At 40.6% G+C, this 17,503-nt stretch overlaps 1 protein-coding gene across 10 annotated transcripts in view; it reads right to left on the bottom strand.

Moving 5' to 3' along the window:
• The window catches only part of DEPDC5 (DEP domain containing 5, GATOR1 subcomplex subunit), a 47,702-nt gene that overhangs the window by 10,553 nt on the left and 19,646 nt on the right, over nt 1–17,503 (bottom strand). For 3 of the 10 annotated variants that reach the window (XM_074920830.1, XM_074920831.1, XM_074920829.1), the window contains exons 24-37: nt 16,907–17,004; nt 13,495–13,560; nt 12,522–12,695; nt 11,986–12,142; nt 10,694–10,854; nt 9,508–9,625; nt 9,166–9,333; nt 8,060–8,279; nt 7,082–7,215; nt 6,126–6,234; nt 3,210–3,272; nt 1,497–1,648; nt 642–719; nt 74–206 (exon numbers count right to left, since the gene is read on the bottom strand). In XM_074920830.1, coding sequence (XP_074776931.1) covers nt 74–206; nt 642–719; nt 1,497–1,648; nt 3,210–3,272; nt 6,126–6,234; nt 7,082–7,215; nt 8,060–8,279; nt 9,166–9,333; nt 9,508–9,625; nt 10,694–10,854; nt 11,986–12,142; nt 12,522–12,695; nt 13,495–13,560; nt 16,907–17,004 — 1,831 coding nt within the window. Of the gene's footprint in view, nt 1–73; nt 207–641; nt 720–1,496; nt 1,649–3,209; nt 3,273–6,125; nt 6,235–7,081; nt 7,216–8,059; nt 8,280–9,165; nt 9,334–9,507; nt 9,626–10,693; nt 10,855–11,985; nt 12,170–12,521; nt 12,696–13,494; nt 13,561–16,906; nt 17,005–17,503 lie in introns of all 10 variants that reach the window. The other 7 variants (XM_074920836.1, XM_074920835.1, XM_074920834.1 and 4 more) reach the window with 5 other exon arrangements.

Raw genomic sequence — 17,503 nt, forward strand, 5'->3', positions numbered from 1 at the left:
TACTTTCCTCTCTAATTCTTTTTTCACTGTGAGGTACTCTGGCCCTCCATATACCCCTTGATAGTTCTCCTACCTGCATTATGTCAATCGCCATGGCTTGGGTTTGCACACCTTCCACATTATTCACCAGCCAGTGTACAACTTCTGCACTGATAAAACAGTACGGAGAGAGGCCCTTCTGTTCAGAGAGCAGCTGGATCCCTGTGCTGAATCACAGCAAGTCACACATGTTAACAAGGACTGACTGACAGTTCTTTTAAGTTACAAAGACAAAAATCACTGCTGGGAAAAAAAGGGGGGATAAAGATACAGGACAAGAAATGCACGATGCCCTCCAGAGTGACATATCATTAGCTTCTGATAACAAGATGAGAAGCTGACACTGACAACTCTTTAGCGTCTTACTGAGAATTCTTACTTGGACAAGATTCTGAGATCCTAATAATTGCAGCCTCTGGAGCAATACTCGTACCTCAATTTCTATAAAGTTCCTTCTTGGAGAGATTGGAACTGAATTAACAAAAGGAAGCTTAAAACTCTTCCACAGCTGACAAGGGGCTTTCCTTTGACTGACTCCATGCCGCATGTTCTCTTATAGACAATCCAGACAGACGTTAGGCATATTTATATCAAAAACTTACGTGGGGTGTTTCATGGCTTCGAGAATCTCTATCAGGGTGGAGGAGGAAGTCAGAGTGCTTGCTGAACACTGCTGAGAGCTGGGAAATAAACAGAAGCATGTTCAAAAATCAAGGAAGCTGCCAGATTTCTTCAAGTATGTACATTTAAGAAAAACGCTCTCTCCTCTTCTCAGCAATGACTTTGCCACACTTATTCCCTTTTTCATTTCAAGGACAACTAAAAGCATCATACCTGCATTTCCCCCCTGAGGTCGTCAGGTGATTCCTATATATTGACCCAATGCACACTATATTACATACAGCTGTACTCAGGAGAAATTGAAAGCAAACATTTTGAGGTTGGCTTTTTTTTTTTTTCTGTAATATACAACCACAGGAAACAGGTGCTAATATAGTTTATTTTTAATGTTGCTTCCTCCACAGTGTCTTGCCTCCAGGTTAGAACCTCTTGGATTTCATCAACCTACTCGATCCAATTAGACCTGCAGGGCCCCCCCTTGCTAAAACAGACAGAAGACAGATGTCAATTCAAAGCCTGGTTTTCCGCTAAGAGATTTCAGAAATAGAATTCCTTCATTCTTCATTTCTTGAAGAATGAAGCTCTTTTTGTGGGTGGGGAAAATCAGGCCTTGCGTTCATTTAATTCTGGAAAACTGGGTTGCAAAGCTTATTTTACTACCACTCTTTCTGCATGTGGAAATGCTGCAGTAAGGTCTTGTGACAAGTGCCTCCTAGTGCTGACAGACACAGCCCATCTTGTTCTCAGGTTCCTGTTTAAGTGCCCATTCCTTGACACCAGCAAGGGGAATGTTAACTGAACAGAACTGCGGTATAGCACTGCTGTGCTTTTCTTACCTGCCCTCTGCAGCACCAGCTGTGGTATATCCTTGGTCTGCAACATTCTGGGAACTTCCCAAGGTCTGCGTGTTGCCCCTATCAGGTAACTGCCCCATGTTTATCAGTGTGCTGCCATCTGAGGTTGCAGGAACGGACTGATCTAGAGAGACCTGCAAGGAGTAAGCACAGCAACATTTTTATGAAATTTATGATTTAATCTGTTTCCCATTTTCTCCCTTCCCACCATTATTTGTACCTCAGCTCAAGTTAGTTAACAAGCAATAGTCCAAGGCAAGCACAAACGTATGCAGATAAATACAGTCTTTTGTCATCACTACAGAGCTACTGACAAACATGGAATTCAGACCCCAGTAAAGATGAGAATCACCAACCCAGCAACAGCTGCCTTGAGAGAACTACTGGCAAACCAGCAACACCAGTCCCAACCTGACATTTTCAACTTGAGTGAATAACTGTGATTATAAACATGCAATGGACAGAACAGGAACCTTAATCACTATGGGAAAGTAGTAAGCAGTTAAGGGTTGAAACTATTTTTTCTAACTCTCAGACAGAAATATGCAAATATATCACACGGAATTCAAGTTTCATAACGCACCAAATCAGCTCATCTTCCTTCCTTTCTTAGGGTAGTATCAGGAGGCTGGTTGGCACCCACCCACACCTATGTTGCCAAGACAACAAGAACACTTTCCTCCCGCAGAACACTTGCACTATTCCAACGGTAGACTGAATAGTTCACAAAATTAACATAAAATCATTTCAGAAAGAACATGAATGCTGAAAGATTCAGCAAAGTACAGGCTGTAAAATCGCCATCTGTCATTAACACGTATGGTTTAGGAAAGGCATATTATATAAAAGCTAGAGAGGTGGGGGAGAGGAACACGAACAGCAGAGTAACTGCTGGTGTAAATATGAGGGCTGATCTGCCATGATGAATCCACAGCACATGCACAGCTAAAAATCACAAAGCTGGTAGTTTGACTTGGGACTGATAGCCAGACCAGAGCCCTTTATTTATGCCATTTCTCACACCCCAAAGATCTCTCACTCTGCAATAGCAGATGTCCCTTTTTGGGCAGCCAAAACCAGCAGATGCTCCAACACAGAATCTACAATCCCCACAGCCAGCTACATCTACTCTCCCTCCTCAGACCTCACTTCAACCAGCAGTATTTTCTACGGACACGCTGTGTTATTGCTAACTCCTAACTGGTGTTAAGTGTACAAACAACTTCTGTCACAATGACTCTAAAAAAAAAAAAAAGACACAAATATTTTCAGCCCTTAGTTGTTTAAGAATCCAAGGTCACAATTTGACTTGGATCTCCCCAGAGCCACCTGTCAGTCAAATGCCACAGAAGAAATTTAGCCAAGAATGAGTAAGCTGTTGCCATTTTGTTTAGCAAGGGAAGATGGAAAACAAGTACTTACTGAAACACAAAAAGAAGAAGCTTCAGTAGTTGACAAGACAGTAAGGCAGGGCACATGAACATCCAAAGCACATCACAAACACTGAATGGTGGAAGGAAATAGTCACATCTACCACCACCAGCCACTCTGTCCTGCTAATGCTGTGCATCTCCCTCTCAACGAGCAGATCTGGAAACTAACACACGTTCCCCACGTGGCAAGCTCAGGACAACAAATGCTCTCCATCACCTCAGTCCAAAAGCCAGAGATGACAAGACCCCATTCAAAACTAACCTGTGAGTAGAAGGTTGAAGCTGAACGTGGGCTGCGAACAAAATCCATAAAGAAGGCCCCATCCTGAAGGCATCAGAGGAAGCAGGCCCATTAATGGCAACAGCAACAAGGAGTTGAAGAAAAGCAAATACAAGGTTGTGCAAGTATGAAATGACCACAGAGAGAAAGTATGAAGAGAATGCAAATCCCAAACAGACCCAGAACATCAGATGCAGCAGAATGCAGAGCACCAGGAGTTACTCACACACATACCTTTACTTTCTCTCTCTGTATCAAGACATTGCTCTTCCTTAGCACAGATGCTTTTCCAAAGTTTTGAAAACCACACTGATCAGAAGCCAACTGAAACTACAGCCTTCCCTCCACACTTCACAGGAGAAAGACTTGAGCTCTAAAGTACGTGGGTTTCCATCCCAAATGCAAAGCTGAATAGTGATATGGAAACCTGTAGAACTGCATGTGTAATGACAAATATCCAAAGGAGGACAGCTTTTTTCCTAGTCTGTCAGTCATTCAAATGATAAAGAGGGAGAGGCAAAGCAGCTCTTTTCAGGAAGCACACTCTTCCTCTCAAATGCAGGTCTGATATGGCGCAAAGGAAAGGGAAGAAAAATTCTTCGCAACGATCCTTCCAACACTGTGTTTAATACTTCATGCAAAATTAAACAGATACTGCCTGTGCTATGTTCCCCACCTACTTGCAAACCCTGGATGAATTTATCCCCGGCTGTTATTCAAAGATGTGTCAAGATTCTCTTATCACATAAGACAATGCAGTGGAACTCAACTAGATTTTCGTTCCCTATTTGCAATTCTTTATTCCGTTCCCTAGGCAAAACAGTTTGTCTAGGCTGCAGTTAAGATGATGCTTAGCCTGATATGTACATATAAAACATTTTCTGGAAAGAATCAACGCCAGGCTTATATGGCTGGCAATTTACACAGTGCAGAAGCAGAGCCAAGCACCCTGTATCCCTAAGGGCAAAGACTTCCCAAACAGATTATGCATCAAGCTAACTCACTGTGTTAAAATCATACTGCACTGCCCAGTAACTGATTGAAGTGGCTCGTCAGTTCTACTCTGAACCAGAGTAAAGGTGGAGCCAGTGGCTCAGTTTTGTTTTGGAATAACTCCAGCACTGAATAGCATCCTAGAAAAGCACTTGCTCCCTTGGCTGCTGACAGAGCACACAGCTGTGACAATTTGTCAGTACTTTGGCTGCAAGTCTCGAGACAGCCAATAGACATACCCATGCTGGTGAGCCCTAAAGGGCTTGTGTTGCCCTGGAAACATGAGGCACATACTTGCTGATGTTTCCAAGTGAGCATAAAGTTGCCCGATAAGGCTACCTGTGCACTGGCACCTTTCCAACAAGCATGAGCCATCAATTTGGAGATCCCAATTGCTTCTTTCCCAGTCTCTATGTGTAAATATTTATAGGAGTGTTTACTGCTTCAGTGTGAAAGGCTTTCAGTTGATAATGCACTCTTCCAGGTTCTCTCCAGAGAGGCTTTTGAATACAGTTACTTCTAAAACTAAACAAGATGGCATTTGCTTATTAGCATTTGCTGGTAGCACAGAGGCTGTGCTACTTTGTTTCCCACATACTAGGGTGTCATTGCTACAGAAGCCAAGTCTGCCTTTTTCCCTCTACCCCACAGAACAGTGGGACACAACATTCTTCTGTCCTGTGTTCTACATGGAATTTTCAGAAGTTTTAGTAGCAGAAAAGGATATTTACCATTTCTGCATTTAAAGAGGGAAGTTTGATCAAGCTGATTTTCCAAAATGGTAGAAGAGGAGAGCGCAAAGCCTGAATTATGATCTGGAAGTTTGCAAACATGCCTCAAGTCAACTTCTGCACCTAGTTTTTCCAAGCCTAGCATGACCTGCTCCAGAATCTCATCTGTGTTTTGGAAACACTCTTATTCTACAAATAGGTGTTTATTAATAAGATGGTCGCAGTTACCCTATCACTTCAACTAGCAATATCCAGGTCTCCAGACTAATACAACACTTGTCCCTGGTGGTGGCAGAAAAGGGTAGATGCAAAAACACTAGATTGTAAGAGAAAAATACTGAAAGAGATAGGCAAGTTGATAGTGGGAAATCTGAGAACTTTTTCTTTGCAATACTTCCAACTGTTGAACCCAAAGACAGGTGACACTTAAGTGTTATATCTTCATTCAGCTCCTTGGGTTACTTGTGTTGAAAGACCTTCATGTCAGAATACAGAAAAATAATCAAATATTTCTGACTGGACTCGGTGGTAGAGTTTCTGCTCTCCTGACACTCACAGGGCAGTTGACAGGAAGGCTGAGGGATAGCACAGTCTTTTCTTTAAGTGTCTGAAGAGAGCTCCAGGAAGACAGTTTTCTCCAGCCTGGAGTCCAGCCAGTGAAGGAACGACATCTAAATCACTACTCAGGAACACATCCTCTCCTCTAAGCAGATGCAAGTGACTGGAGTTCCTGCTGTTAAAATTCCACTGAAGCTTCACACAGTCATGGTCTAGAGCTTGATTTGCTCTTAAGGACAGCCTTCATATAGATGCAGACAGCACTATACTACTGAATCTAAAAATCAAATCCTGACTGAAATGTAATGTGCTATCAGAAAAGGAAATGGAGCAATTAACAAATACCACTTAAATTAGCAAAACACAATGAGATAGCATCCCAGGGATTCCATCCCATTTTCACAGTGCTAAAGGATGGTGGATAGTTGTGCCCCAACCTCTTCTTATGCCCTTGCACACAAAGACTTAAGGGCATCACCGGTACAAGACCAGTCCTTGCTGGACTAGAGAGTAAGATGTGACATAATTTAGCTATTTGCTTAGAGAAATGATCTTCTACTATTTGAGAAATTCTTACGTAAAAATAGGCGCTAAAGAAAGACCAGAAAGTCTTTACCTTACGAGGGCTGTCCATATAGGTGGGTGTGATAGCAATGCTCCCGCTCTCCGAAGGTTGCCCAGAGCTCTTTCCAGAAAGCATTGCAGCTTGCTGCTCCCCCAGTGTCCTAAAACAAAAGGAAGGAATCCAGAGTTTGTTCAAACATAACTCTGTATCAGCTTCCCCCTGAAGGCAACTGTTGCACAGGGTTACTACTGTATTTTCAGACATTTACTTTCTCACACTCTGAAGCACAGTCAGTCCAATGTTCTGTAAGTACTTTGTACTCCACATAAACAATATGGACTCTTGAACTTACTCTGTTTTATTATGCATGTACAATACTACCTTAATATTAAAAAAAATATTAAAATCACTTATGCATTTAACAGCAACAATGTTTTAAATTGTGTTTACAGCATATCTGGTATCTGTACTCGGAGTTTCTTTGAGCCATTCTAGATCAATATTGAAAAAGGACTTCAGAAGTTTCACAGGTATTTTAATAGATGTTATCAGTGCATACAAGTTATTTTCTTTAGGCTATATTTGCTACCCAGTGTTTATAATGAGACCACTCAACTGGAGTTGTGCACTTGTGCACACTTATGTCCCAGTTAAGCTCTTCTTATGTGGATACAATTGTACTAGCCAATCACAAATAGATGACAAATCTGATGTGTAATGGACATTCATCTGATGTGTAATGGACAAACCACTGGACATTCACTTCTCTAGTCTCCACATTCCTTTCTAGACTTTGGTATTCATTCTATTAATGGAAACAGAATACGAGGAAGTCACTGGAAAAAACCCAGTATCTCCCCAGCACTGCCCCAAGGATACTAAAGCAGCAGCATTCCACATCTCTTTTTTCAAGGCAAAATTCCCCAAATATGCTTTAGCCAGCCCAGGTGGCATACGTAAAAAAGACGTTCTAGTGCTCTTGACACAGCCTAGCTGTAGAGACTCACTTCTGACTGGCTTCCATCTGCAGCAGAGCTGAGAGCGCTGAGGTTCCTTTCTTCCCAATGGGGGGCCCAGACTGCTCCAGAGAGTGGGTGGGAATTGGACCAGCAATCTGCAAGCCTTTCATGGCAGACCCTTTCTAACAAATGAAAAATGGAAGCACAGACTTAGTCAAGCTAGGCTTAACTAGTAAGCAAGAACACAACACCTCATGTCAACAGAGCTTTATTAGGTACACTTTAAAAAGGGAGTTAGACCATAGCTACACAAGAAAAGGAACAGCCTAGTGTCTTATGTGGATGCTAGGTATTCATTATTCTGGAAAAGGTGGATTTGCTCTGACAAAAATTAACCCATTCAGCGTGTGATCTGGAAGAGAATTTGATACACACTAACCAGTTTCTCCACACTCTCTTGAAACTACTGTTAACCAGAAATTCACCCACATCTTTCTTTTCACAATCCTAAATCTGCAGCACAAAGCCCACCCAGCTAGAAGTTACCAGCTTAACTACTTCACAGATCCTTTTTTAGCAATTCTCTGCATGACAAGGTGCAATAATGTGTCCAGGTTAGCCATATCTACAGCACAGAACAATGCACATTTGCAAAGAAGTGGCATCAGGCTTGTGGTAAGAGAAGATCAGCTAAGGAAAAAATAAAAACACCAACAGGCTAAGGCATGGCATGCAGAAGAGCTTGGCTTCTCATCAAATGAGCTAACTGTTCTGATTCTGGTTCCAGCCACAGCAGCATGGGGTACTCATTCCAGGTAAATGTAATTAGTTCAAGAATAGCAAGGTGATAACAAGGCCATACTATTTGAAATTCGAAACAGTACATCTGTCAGAACTGTGCATTATGTATGGATTACCCACACAGATACACATATACCCCCAACTTGCTTGGGATTGTCTCAGAGTCATTAGATGGTTCAGACAAAACTCAAACTCAGCTTCTCACCCAACTACAAGCTGACTCACTCGAATCATTCGATCAGATCGATGGCGTCGACGAATGCGGTTCAAACCCTCCACAAAGCGAATGAATCCGTCCAGGAGCTGCCACTCCTCCTCATCAGAACGGGGCTTGTCACCGTACACGTCGCAGTGCACTTCTCCTTCCATAATGCGCTTCGTGGCACTGATGCAGGCAGGCAGAAGCAGAAAGCGGGTCCTCCAAAATTTCAGTGACTCAATAAGGCTGAACAAACATGGAAGACAGGATAGAGTTCAGCACAGTTTCCTATGAAGGATTTTACAGTAAGTAAAACACATATCTATCTGCTGAAAATTTCAGCAAGGATAGTGACAATCTCATTCTGCTATCCCTGAGTGAAAAAGAGCAGATATGCAAAGGAATGGTCAGCAATATGAATATCACTGGCAAGTACTAGAACACTGATATGCAGAAGAGAAAACAAGGCTATCTTCAGAGTAATGGTATCATATATTTTCTTTTCTGTATAAGATAGGCTACAAAGGTTTTTTTTCTGTAAAAATAAACAAGGAAAAAGGAATCTTAAAGGTACACATTAGAGTAGGAGGCACTTTGATTGAGACCTGAAAAGAAAGAAAGATAAAGAAAGACTGGGTTTGTATCAAAAAGGCTATTGATATTAGTGGAGATATTCCACACTGGTAATAAGAAGCCCTGCTCTACATAGCTTAGGAGTAGGACTACAGTCAAGCTAAGCCTAGGACTCAAGCAAGTCTCAAGCAGATTCAAACTAAACAGAAGTTTTGAGTCAGATCCAGAAATGAGTAAGAAGCCAAGAAAAGCATCTGTGTGGTACAAAATGCCATCATATTTCTTTGCATTTGTAGCACAGAGAAAAAAAAAAAAAAAACACTTCATGCTGAATTTTGTGATCAAGACTTTGTATCAAGGATCAGACAATGCAACAGCAACACAGAGTAAGATTCCTACAAGGCAACATCTGCTAGCACCATACAAGTGAAAGCAGGCCAGTTACTCTCCCTGGAGTGCTGAGAATTTGTGGGTTAAACTTGTTGAAGAAGTTTTAGGTCAAAAAGGAAAAGAGGCAATTAGGACACAGAACAGTCTGGATGCAAAAAGGAGATCTCACCTGAAATCCTCAGAGCCAGCTGAACAGATATACTGATCCAAGTAATTCCATTTGTACTCTTCGAGTCTCTCATGGGAAAATTCTACCCAGCAAGAGACAAATTCAGAGTCAGAGTGTGAGGGGCACAAGCTGTAGGTGTAGTTTATCTGAGCAGATTCATATGGATACCTAAAAAAAACCCCACAAACATTAATCTCAGCATCATCAATAGCAGTGCTTCTCTTTCCTCTCCTAGAGAGAAAGGAGGTTCTACAGTATGTTCTTTCAAGCAAGTACAGGCAGCTGGAAAAGCATGTTCATCTGAATATTGATAGCAAATGGCTCAACCAGAGAGATACTCACTTTGGCAGGTATCGAGTCACTGTAATTATTTTGTCTTTTAATGTTACTTTGTGGAAAGTACGGCCCATACTCAGCCAGTACTGATCTTCTTCCTCAGGTCGATTTCTTGATACAAGACCTAATTGCAAAAAGCAACACACACCCTCTTTCAGCTTACTGCAATAGTCAGAACTTTGTCAACAAACTGTACCTATAGAAAGAGACTCCAGAATTGGGCTTCTGAACTCAAGAGAAACTACAAGCCACCTTTCAGGCCACCTTTTTAAGGAACATATGCACAATGAGCCTTTTGTTCTTACAGTCAAGATTTGCTAGTATCACAACAGAAGAACGGCATTCGCAATTCATACACCACCAATATAGAACTTTTCCAGTCAGGACAACTAGAGGACAATATGAAGTGTTGAGAAACTGCTGGGTATGATGCTAAAGTTGGGCTCCACTTTCACTTCCCCTCTGTGCTTCATTCCTGGAACTAACCACTAAGCTCAGCACTTTACCAAAGGAGCCTTGCTGCTCATTCCCAAACCAATTGAACCACCACCATATCCTGTTCACATGTATTCCCTGCTCTGCGAACAGTTTATCACACTGACTTGTCTAGAGAATATCCAGAAAAAAAGTCAGAAGTCAAACAGTAAGTCAGATTCTCTCAAAGGAATATGAAACCCTCTTAAACCACTCCGGTCCTCTGGGATTTAACTAGGTTTAGCCAACTCCTGGTTTCAGGACAATGAAGCTCTACCTGTCTACTTGGAACTTTCACAGCTATTCTGGAGTTAGGAAACTTCTTCTAGATACAAATATTTGGGAACTTTGGGTCTGTCATCTTCTCAAGATGTGCCTGCCCTGCAGCCACCAGGTGAATTGTGTTTAAGATGTATTCACCCAAACAGCACTCAAGCCATATTTCATTTGGGCTCATCATCATGAATATGAGGCCAGTTTCTTATTACAGTTCAAAAATCCTGCACCTGTCCTGTCATGGTGCAGCTGAGTTGTTTGTGCTGCCGCAGACCATGCTCTCTCCCAACAAAGATTTTCATATAATAACCAAAAAAAACAGAGAAAGAAAAAAACAACAGAGGGTTTCAGTGAGCATCTATGCCCAATTCATAGAGGTTACCAGGATTGGCAGAAGGAGAGAAAGACAAAAGACTGAACTGTCAATACAAAGATCACTCACCTCGACTGTAAAGAGGGCTGCTGCTGAGCGGGGGTGGCACAGTTGTGGCTGGTTTCTGTGGTTTGGATTGCACAATAATTTGATAGCCTTGCATGAGACGCTGACAAATAAACTCCTCAAACACCTGTTGGGCTGTCATCTGCACTCCTTCCTCATCTCTCCTGAACACAAAGGTTAAGGAGACTAGAATAAGGGAGCTGACCACACACCTATTCTTAGCACTGTGTTTCCTAATCGAGGATTTCTGCCTGCACTGGGCTCTGGGCAAGTGGAGCCCTCTGCCTGTGAAACCAACCTGCAGCAACAGGAGAGAAAAACGGGTACCCTTCTGCTTTACACAGGCATGATGAGCTGTCTGGCAATACTGATTACTGCCTTTGAAAACAATTTTGCAGGTAGTAACAAATTTGCTTACAACAGTTCCAATAAATTCACCAATGATCACTTTTACAGCATTTTGCAGTTCGTAAATGTTCAGCAGAGCTCAGAACTGCAAGTGTGCAGGCAATGCTCCACCCTCTCCCACAGCAGGAAGTCTAGAGCAGAGAGAGATTAAAAAACACATCACTATGGCATCTTATTATAACTACTTCTGCTCTGAGCTTCGCCTTCATGATACAAAGGGATATTTCACATTTCTTTTGGTATTTCTTCATTAATAATTCTATTTCCTATGTATTTCAATCACCCTAATATTTTTATTTGGTTCATAAAGCAGCAACACGAACAGGTCTTTCTGGTGCCTTACAAGTTGTGGAAACTTTGAAAAATGTTTTAAAAGATGAGACAGCTTCAGAAAAAAACCAACCCAACCCTATTATAGAACAGTTACCAGAGACCTCCAAGACAAGCCAAGAAGTTCTATTTATCCCACAAACACTATTTTCCACCAAGATTCTTTAAACTAAATATCCCTGAAACTGAGCATATCTTAAACACTGTGCGTACACATGCATTTGCTCATTTACTGTTTCCAAAATACTTGCTAGAAAACGGATTAAGAAAGATGATAGCTTGAGGTTGGTTTTGATTGAAGCACAAAAGAGATGTAAAATTTTGTATGCAAACATTTTCTAACATAAAATCTAAGCAACACAATACTGTCAGATGGTAACATCAGAAAAGGTCCAAAGCTACCACAGAAAAGAGAAAAATCTAAGTATTCTGCTGATAACTATGTTAGCAATTCATCTTTCTCCTGTACAGTCCCCACAGCGTTCCTCTTCCGTCAACTGCGCCTTAAGCACTTTGATTCAATGCAAGGTACTTTACAGAGAAGGTGCTGGCCAAACCTGTCAATGTCAGCTTCTGGGAGGAGGTCATAGCAACCCTCAGTGTAATCATTCTGCAGGCTCTGACGGTCGGGGAAGTAGTCCGTGGTAAGAGGGAGACATGCCGGAGTAGTGAGAGATTTCCAGTCCACTCCAACTGTACAACAGAAGCCTGGCACTACGGGGGGAGCAGACAGCGTCAGAACTGCCTCGTTGTATTATTGGGGGGGCAGACAATGGGGGCATATATGGTCACCCATGAAAAAATAGGGTGCAGAGGAAGATGAAAGAAATGTGTGAAGAGGAAAGTTAGAAAGAATGAGGGACAAAAACAGAGTTGGCATAAAGTCAACAGGGACAAAAAAGGGGTGAAATGGGAAGGGAAAAGAAAATAAGGACAGGAAGAAGGGAGGGAGAGAAAGAGACAGAGTTTGTTAAACAATGCAGTGCACATGCTAATTCAATCCCATCATGCAAATGGCATTCAAAGTTAATACATTTAATTTTCTGTTGATTGAAAGCTAGAGCTGACATAGTCACCACTCTTCCGAAATTACAGCAAGTCAGGTGCAGTGACTCATTATTAATAAAACAGATCGACTTTCCAAGTCTGAAAGACCAGCTTTGCATCCTAGATAACTGCAGAAGGAGCTGGGGATGAGCAGGGAAACAGTGACAGACCAGCCTCTTTCTGGAATAGTACAACAGCAGAAAAGGGAGTATTTCTACAGCTAGAAAAACAGAAGACAGATCCAGAGAGGTGGGAAGACCAGAAAAATAGTAACTTGGAAAGCAACCCTTCCCCACACCCTTTCCTAGAGTCATGTTGCAGTTTTGAGATTACAAAGATCTAAAACTAGGCATTAAAAAGTAAAACCTAACTAAATTAGATCAAGTCATCAGTTCGCTACTGCACTACATTCTAACCTGCCTCAACCTATATCAAGGCACTTGGCCAACTACTAATTCTTAACCTCGTCATAGAGATCTTATATACAGAATGTTACTTTACTCTAAAAATATAAACATTAATGGCAGGAATGCTGCACAAGAAAGTAATGCAGGACAGACCGCTATAAAGAAAACGTTTTCTTAAGCAGTCACACACTTGTTTCTATATTAGATGAAGACAGACATTTCTCAGTAAATGGTACCGAATTCAGAAACTGACAGTACTACTTCTGCTTTGATTAGCTGGTGCCAAGCAAACTTTTCATATTGAGAGGCAGATAAGAATTCAGCAGCTTTAGCTTTTTGCGTAATAGTGTCTGCTAAGGAAAGAATTTCAGATGTAATATGACAACCAGTTTCACATATTCTTAAGAGATCTAGAACTGTAATCACAGCAAGACACACAGTACAGGGAGATCCTGCAAATTACTGCAGGGCAAGATGAACTACTGCCAAAAGCCAAGTAGGCTCCTCAGTTTCTTGTCTACTACCTCTTGATGCCTCTATATATGTACGTGCCCTTCCCCTCCCCAACTTCCCACCTATACAAACTCTTTTCCAAACCTTTCTCCTGCTTACTTGGATCTGGAGAGTTAGAGACAGCATCTTCCAAGGAATCCTTGTTCTGAGTTTTGAGGTTCATTCCTACAAAAGAAATAAATATGTATTTTATTTCAAGCAGTTATGCATTTCACTTTCATTTCAAATAAAAATAAATCAAAAGCATGCAAATGCTTTAAGAATATGGCATTTCTCTCCTCAGAAAGAACTCAGGGTTCTGCACAGCAGAAAAATACACAAGGCCAACTAATGGAGGCGGGGGGAGGGGGGGAAAGACATTTTGGATGAAATTCAAACATCTCATTAGAAGTGTTCAGTCGCTAAAAACCAAGCAAAACCAACCTCTCCAAAATGGTGAAATACATCTTGAAAAGTAGATGCCATAAAAAAGCAAATTAAAAAAGAAGTCACCTGTAATCATTCAGCTTGCTAATCTCAAAGTCTCAGCTGCTAAGTACTTTTAAATACATTCAGTACCCCAAACCAGAATCATTTTACTGGTTTTCTCATTTTATGAACAACAGATAAGTTAAGAGTAAGAATTTAATAGAACACAGGAGCAGCAAGAACGGAAATTATAACAGACTTTCACCTGGTGGGAAAACCCATATATAAGATTCTAATTATCTAAGACTCTAAAGAGTCTCAATAATTTATGAAAATTGTGATACAGATTTACTCCAATTTCAACATTTTTAGGCATAAACTACCAGTACACATTTCATCTCTCTGCCAGGAGGTGGGAAGGAAACAAGACAGGTGATCTTCTTGATTCAGCAAATACAAGCTACCTCTTTATCCCCTGTCAGGCTAAAAATTTGAAAAATATTAATTAAGCCTTTAGTGCCCCTAAATAGGTCCAATATATTAATTACAGATTGTTTAAAACTACCATGTTCTGAAGAGGCAGCAACTTCCATTATGTTTCAACCTGTAAGATATACCTTGGTCCATACTTCACTAAGAAAGAATAGTAAGGAAGTTTTTATTCATTGTGAAAGGAGATAAAATGATAGCTGTTAAAGAGATACTAAATTTTTAAGCAAAATTCAGTTTATTCAGTTTATACTAACCAAAATAAAGACTAATAAAGGACTTAAGACTAATGAAAATTTATATTTAGTTTCGATTAGGACTTAAGACACTATGATTTTTCTTCCTGTCAAATAGATTCATTTAAGCAGGCTATGAACCTGAAAAACTGAGAATCTAAAACTACAGCTCAGTGGACAGTAAGCTGACATGATGCTATGGTACCCCTTGACTAATTCTTCCTAGTCCCCATTTCACATCTGTCTGCTGTATTTGCATCAATATTTGTGTAGTTTCAGTGAAACAATCCATACAGCAAAGAGAAATTCCAGTTACTCTTCATTTGGATCAGTTCCCTGAGCTGGTTCACCACTGTAGCTGTATAAACAGCTGTTGTGGCACATGAGAGGAAACAAGCAGCTAAGGAGACAAGAAAAACTCCTGTCTTAAAAGGCATTTATCAAAACACAAATTTCAGGAAGCCTCCAAACATTTAAAAGGAGCCATATTTATAAAACTAGCTTATGTAGATTTATCGAGGAAATTGATACCAACATCATAGCTGTTACTCTGAATGGCATTTACTAGCAGAAAGGATGGTTATCTGCTTCCATCATGATGCCAGCAAAACAGTAGAGGAGCTGGCTCAAACTGGCATTCATCTTTCACCAACTCCGCTGATGCCATCTGCCATCTAGTTAGGGAACTGCAACAAGATTTATTCCCTCTGAACTATCATCTACCATCTGCTGGACAATAGAGGCAACATACTAAATGTCAATGTAAATAAATGGTGTAATTTTTCACTGTGAAGCCCATGTTGCAGCAAAACATGCTGTAGGCAGCAGAGGAGAACCAGATGCACTGAGAAATCATATTTTGGGAAATTGGAAAAAAAAAAACAACAACTGTTTTATTTCATAGGTGACTCAAACCATAAGGGAGAAATAGAAGTCAAATCACAGTGTGGCAGCTACAGATGGCTGAGGGCGTTTAGTCAGGGAAGGTGCTCATAACGACTTTCACAAAGACAGACAGATTAACTTCCACCACATACATGATTTATATCCAATCTACACACGCAAGAGACTTTTATAAAATGCAAGCATGCTTATTGCCAGGATTGCTGCATCTACGTTGTGCAAATTGTATCCAGCAGCTGAAATGCAGTTTAGCAAATGCAAGAACAAAGTCTATCTGGAAGGCAGACAAAAAAAAAGGAAAGCAAGAAAATGAAATGTATTCAGATGAAATTCACAGAAGGAAACAACAGAACAAAATCACTTTCAATGCATCTACGTGAACACAAAACAAGAGAGACACAAGAAAATTAAGTCTGCTAACTTCTTTATGGCTCTTCAAGGTATGAGCATAGAGGAAAACAATTGTTTTCATCCAAATGTAATTCAGTAAGGTGATTTTTAATTTCTTAAAAAACCTTTAAATTTGTTTTGAAAAAAGAACAGAAGTCTTGAAGCTATAGTCCAAAATATCAAATTTTTTTTCCATGTGCCTATCTAAAAAGCAGGTCCATAAAATCAGAAGGTAGGTTGCAAAAAAACAGACAACACAACAGAATGCTTAGTGTGGCACGTTGTTCCACTTACAGGATTCAAAAGAAATGTTGAGGATTTCCACTAATTCAGGTGTCTGGGTAAGGTAAGAAAGAAAGTGCTAATCTTGAAGTGAAAGTACAGACACGTGTCTTCTCTCAAAAATGTGATGAAATACTTTGGGCCATGTGAATAACATTTAGTACAAGCAGCACCATGTTCAAAATGCTTATAATCTGGAGAAATTGTCTTTTCTAGATAATGACAAGAAATGCTAGAAAACACCTAATCCCAGAATTTACCACACACAATAAACCAGTTTTTTTACAGTTTGTCTCAGAACCATCAAACTTTATTCTTTCCATCAGCTTGTATACGTAAAATATATATATATTCAAACAAGTTGCTTAATCCAAAGGGTGACACTTTAAGGCAACCACACCCAGAAAAAAAGCGTTCCAAATACCACCAGTGCATATTGAGTTATTTTTTGCATCTGAACATCAGTGCTTTGTTGTTATAGAACAAAGCAACTGCCTGGGAGCTTATCATATGTAAACAATGAGCATCTTTCTGTAGTAAAGTTTCTAATACCTAGAAAGTAGAGACCTATTAAACAAACCCAAACAAACCCAACAAACCAACCAGAAAACTACCACACACCAAGAAGTCCAAGTAAGAGCATTAACAGATCACTCAGATTTGAAAACTGTTTTTCCATTTTTAATTCTTTCTGGTCTTGCCTGGTCCACCCACCTTTCATGACTTGTGGCTCTACTACTTTGTCCCTGTTAATAAGGAAGGGCCTTCTCTCCCAGCTCTATGCTCTATCACTGCTTTGTTACCTGCACCGTTGTTGCCAGCCAGCCCATTAGAGTACTCCTCTGTTCCACTGAAGCTCAGGAAAGAGGCACTGTCACCCGGATGCCGAGAGCTGATATGTCTACAGAAAAACAAAACAACCTTTGTTACACAAACTTCTCTCACTCATGCCATTCCTTGCTTTTAAGAAGAGCTGATACAACACATAACAGGTGATCAGGCTGCTGCCTCAGCTGAGCCAGTGGTGAAACCAAGGCTCTTAATGATGCTTGCATCATGGTAACAGGCACAAAAGCAGCACAGAGAAGGTTGTAACAATATTCCGTATCTGTCCATACTGTTTGTTCTTCGCCTCTAGCAATAACCAGTGCGCTATCTTTACAGGACAGTGTAGAACCAGTTACTCATACACCTCCCTGGAGAGAAATAAAACTTAGCTAGTTATTTACAGATCTGATTTCATGGTCTATAAAACCAACACTCCAGACTGAGCAAATTGCTTTGGATGAGTATGTCACCCACAGAGATGACAGAGATCCAGAAAAAGAATTATCAAGAATATGACACAAGAGATTGGCATTAATGACAAGATAATTTAGCACACTAGAATGTACTTGTGA

The sequence above is a fragment of the Athene noctua genome, chromosome 17 (genome assembly GCF_965140245.1).
Source record: "Athene noctua chromosome 17, bAthNoc1.hap1.1, whole genome shotgun sequence".
Lineage (NCBI taxonomy): Eukaryota > Metazoa > Chordata > Aves > Strigiformes > Strigidae > Athene > Athene noctua.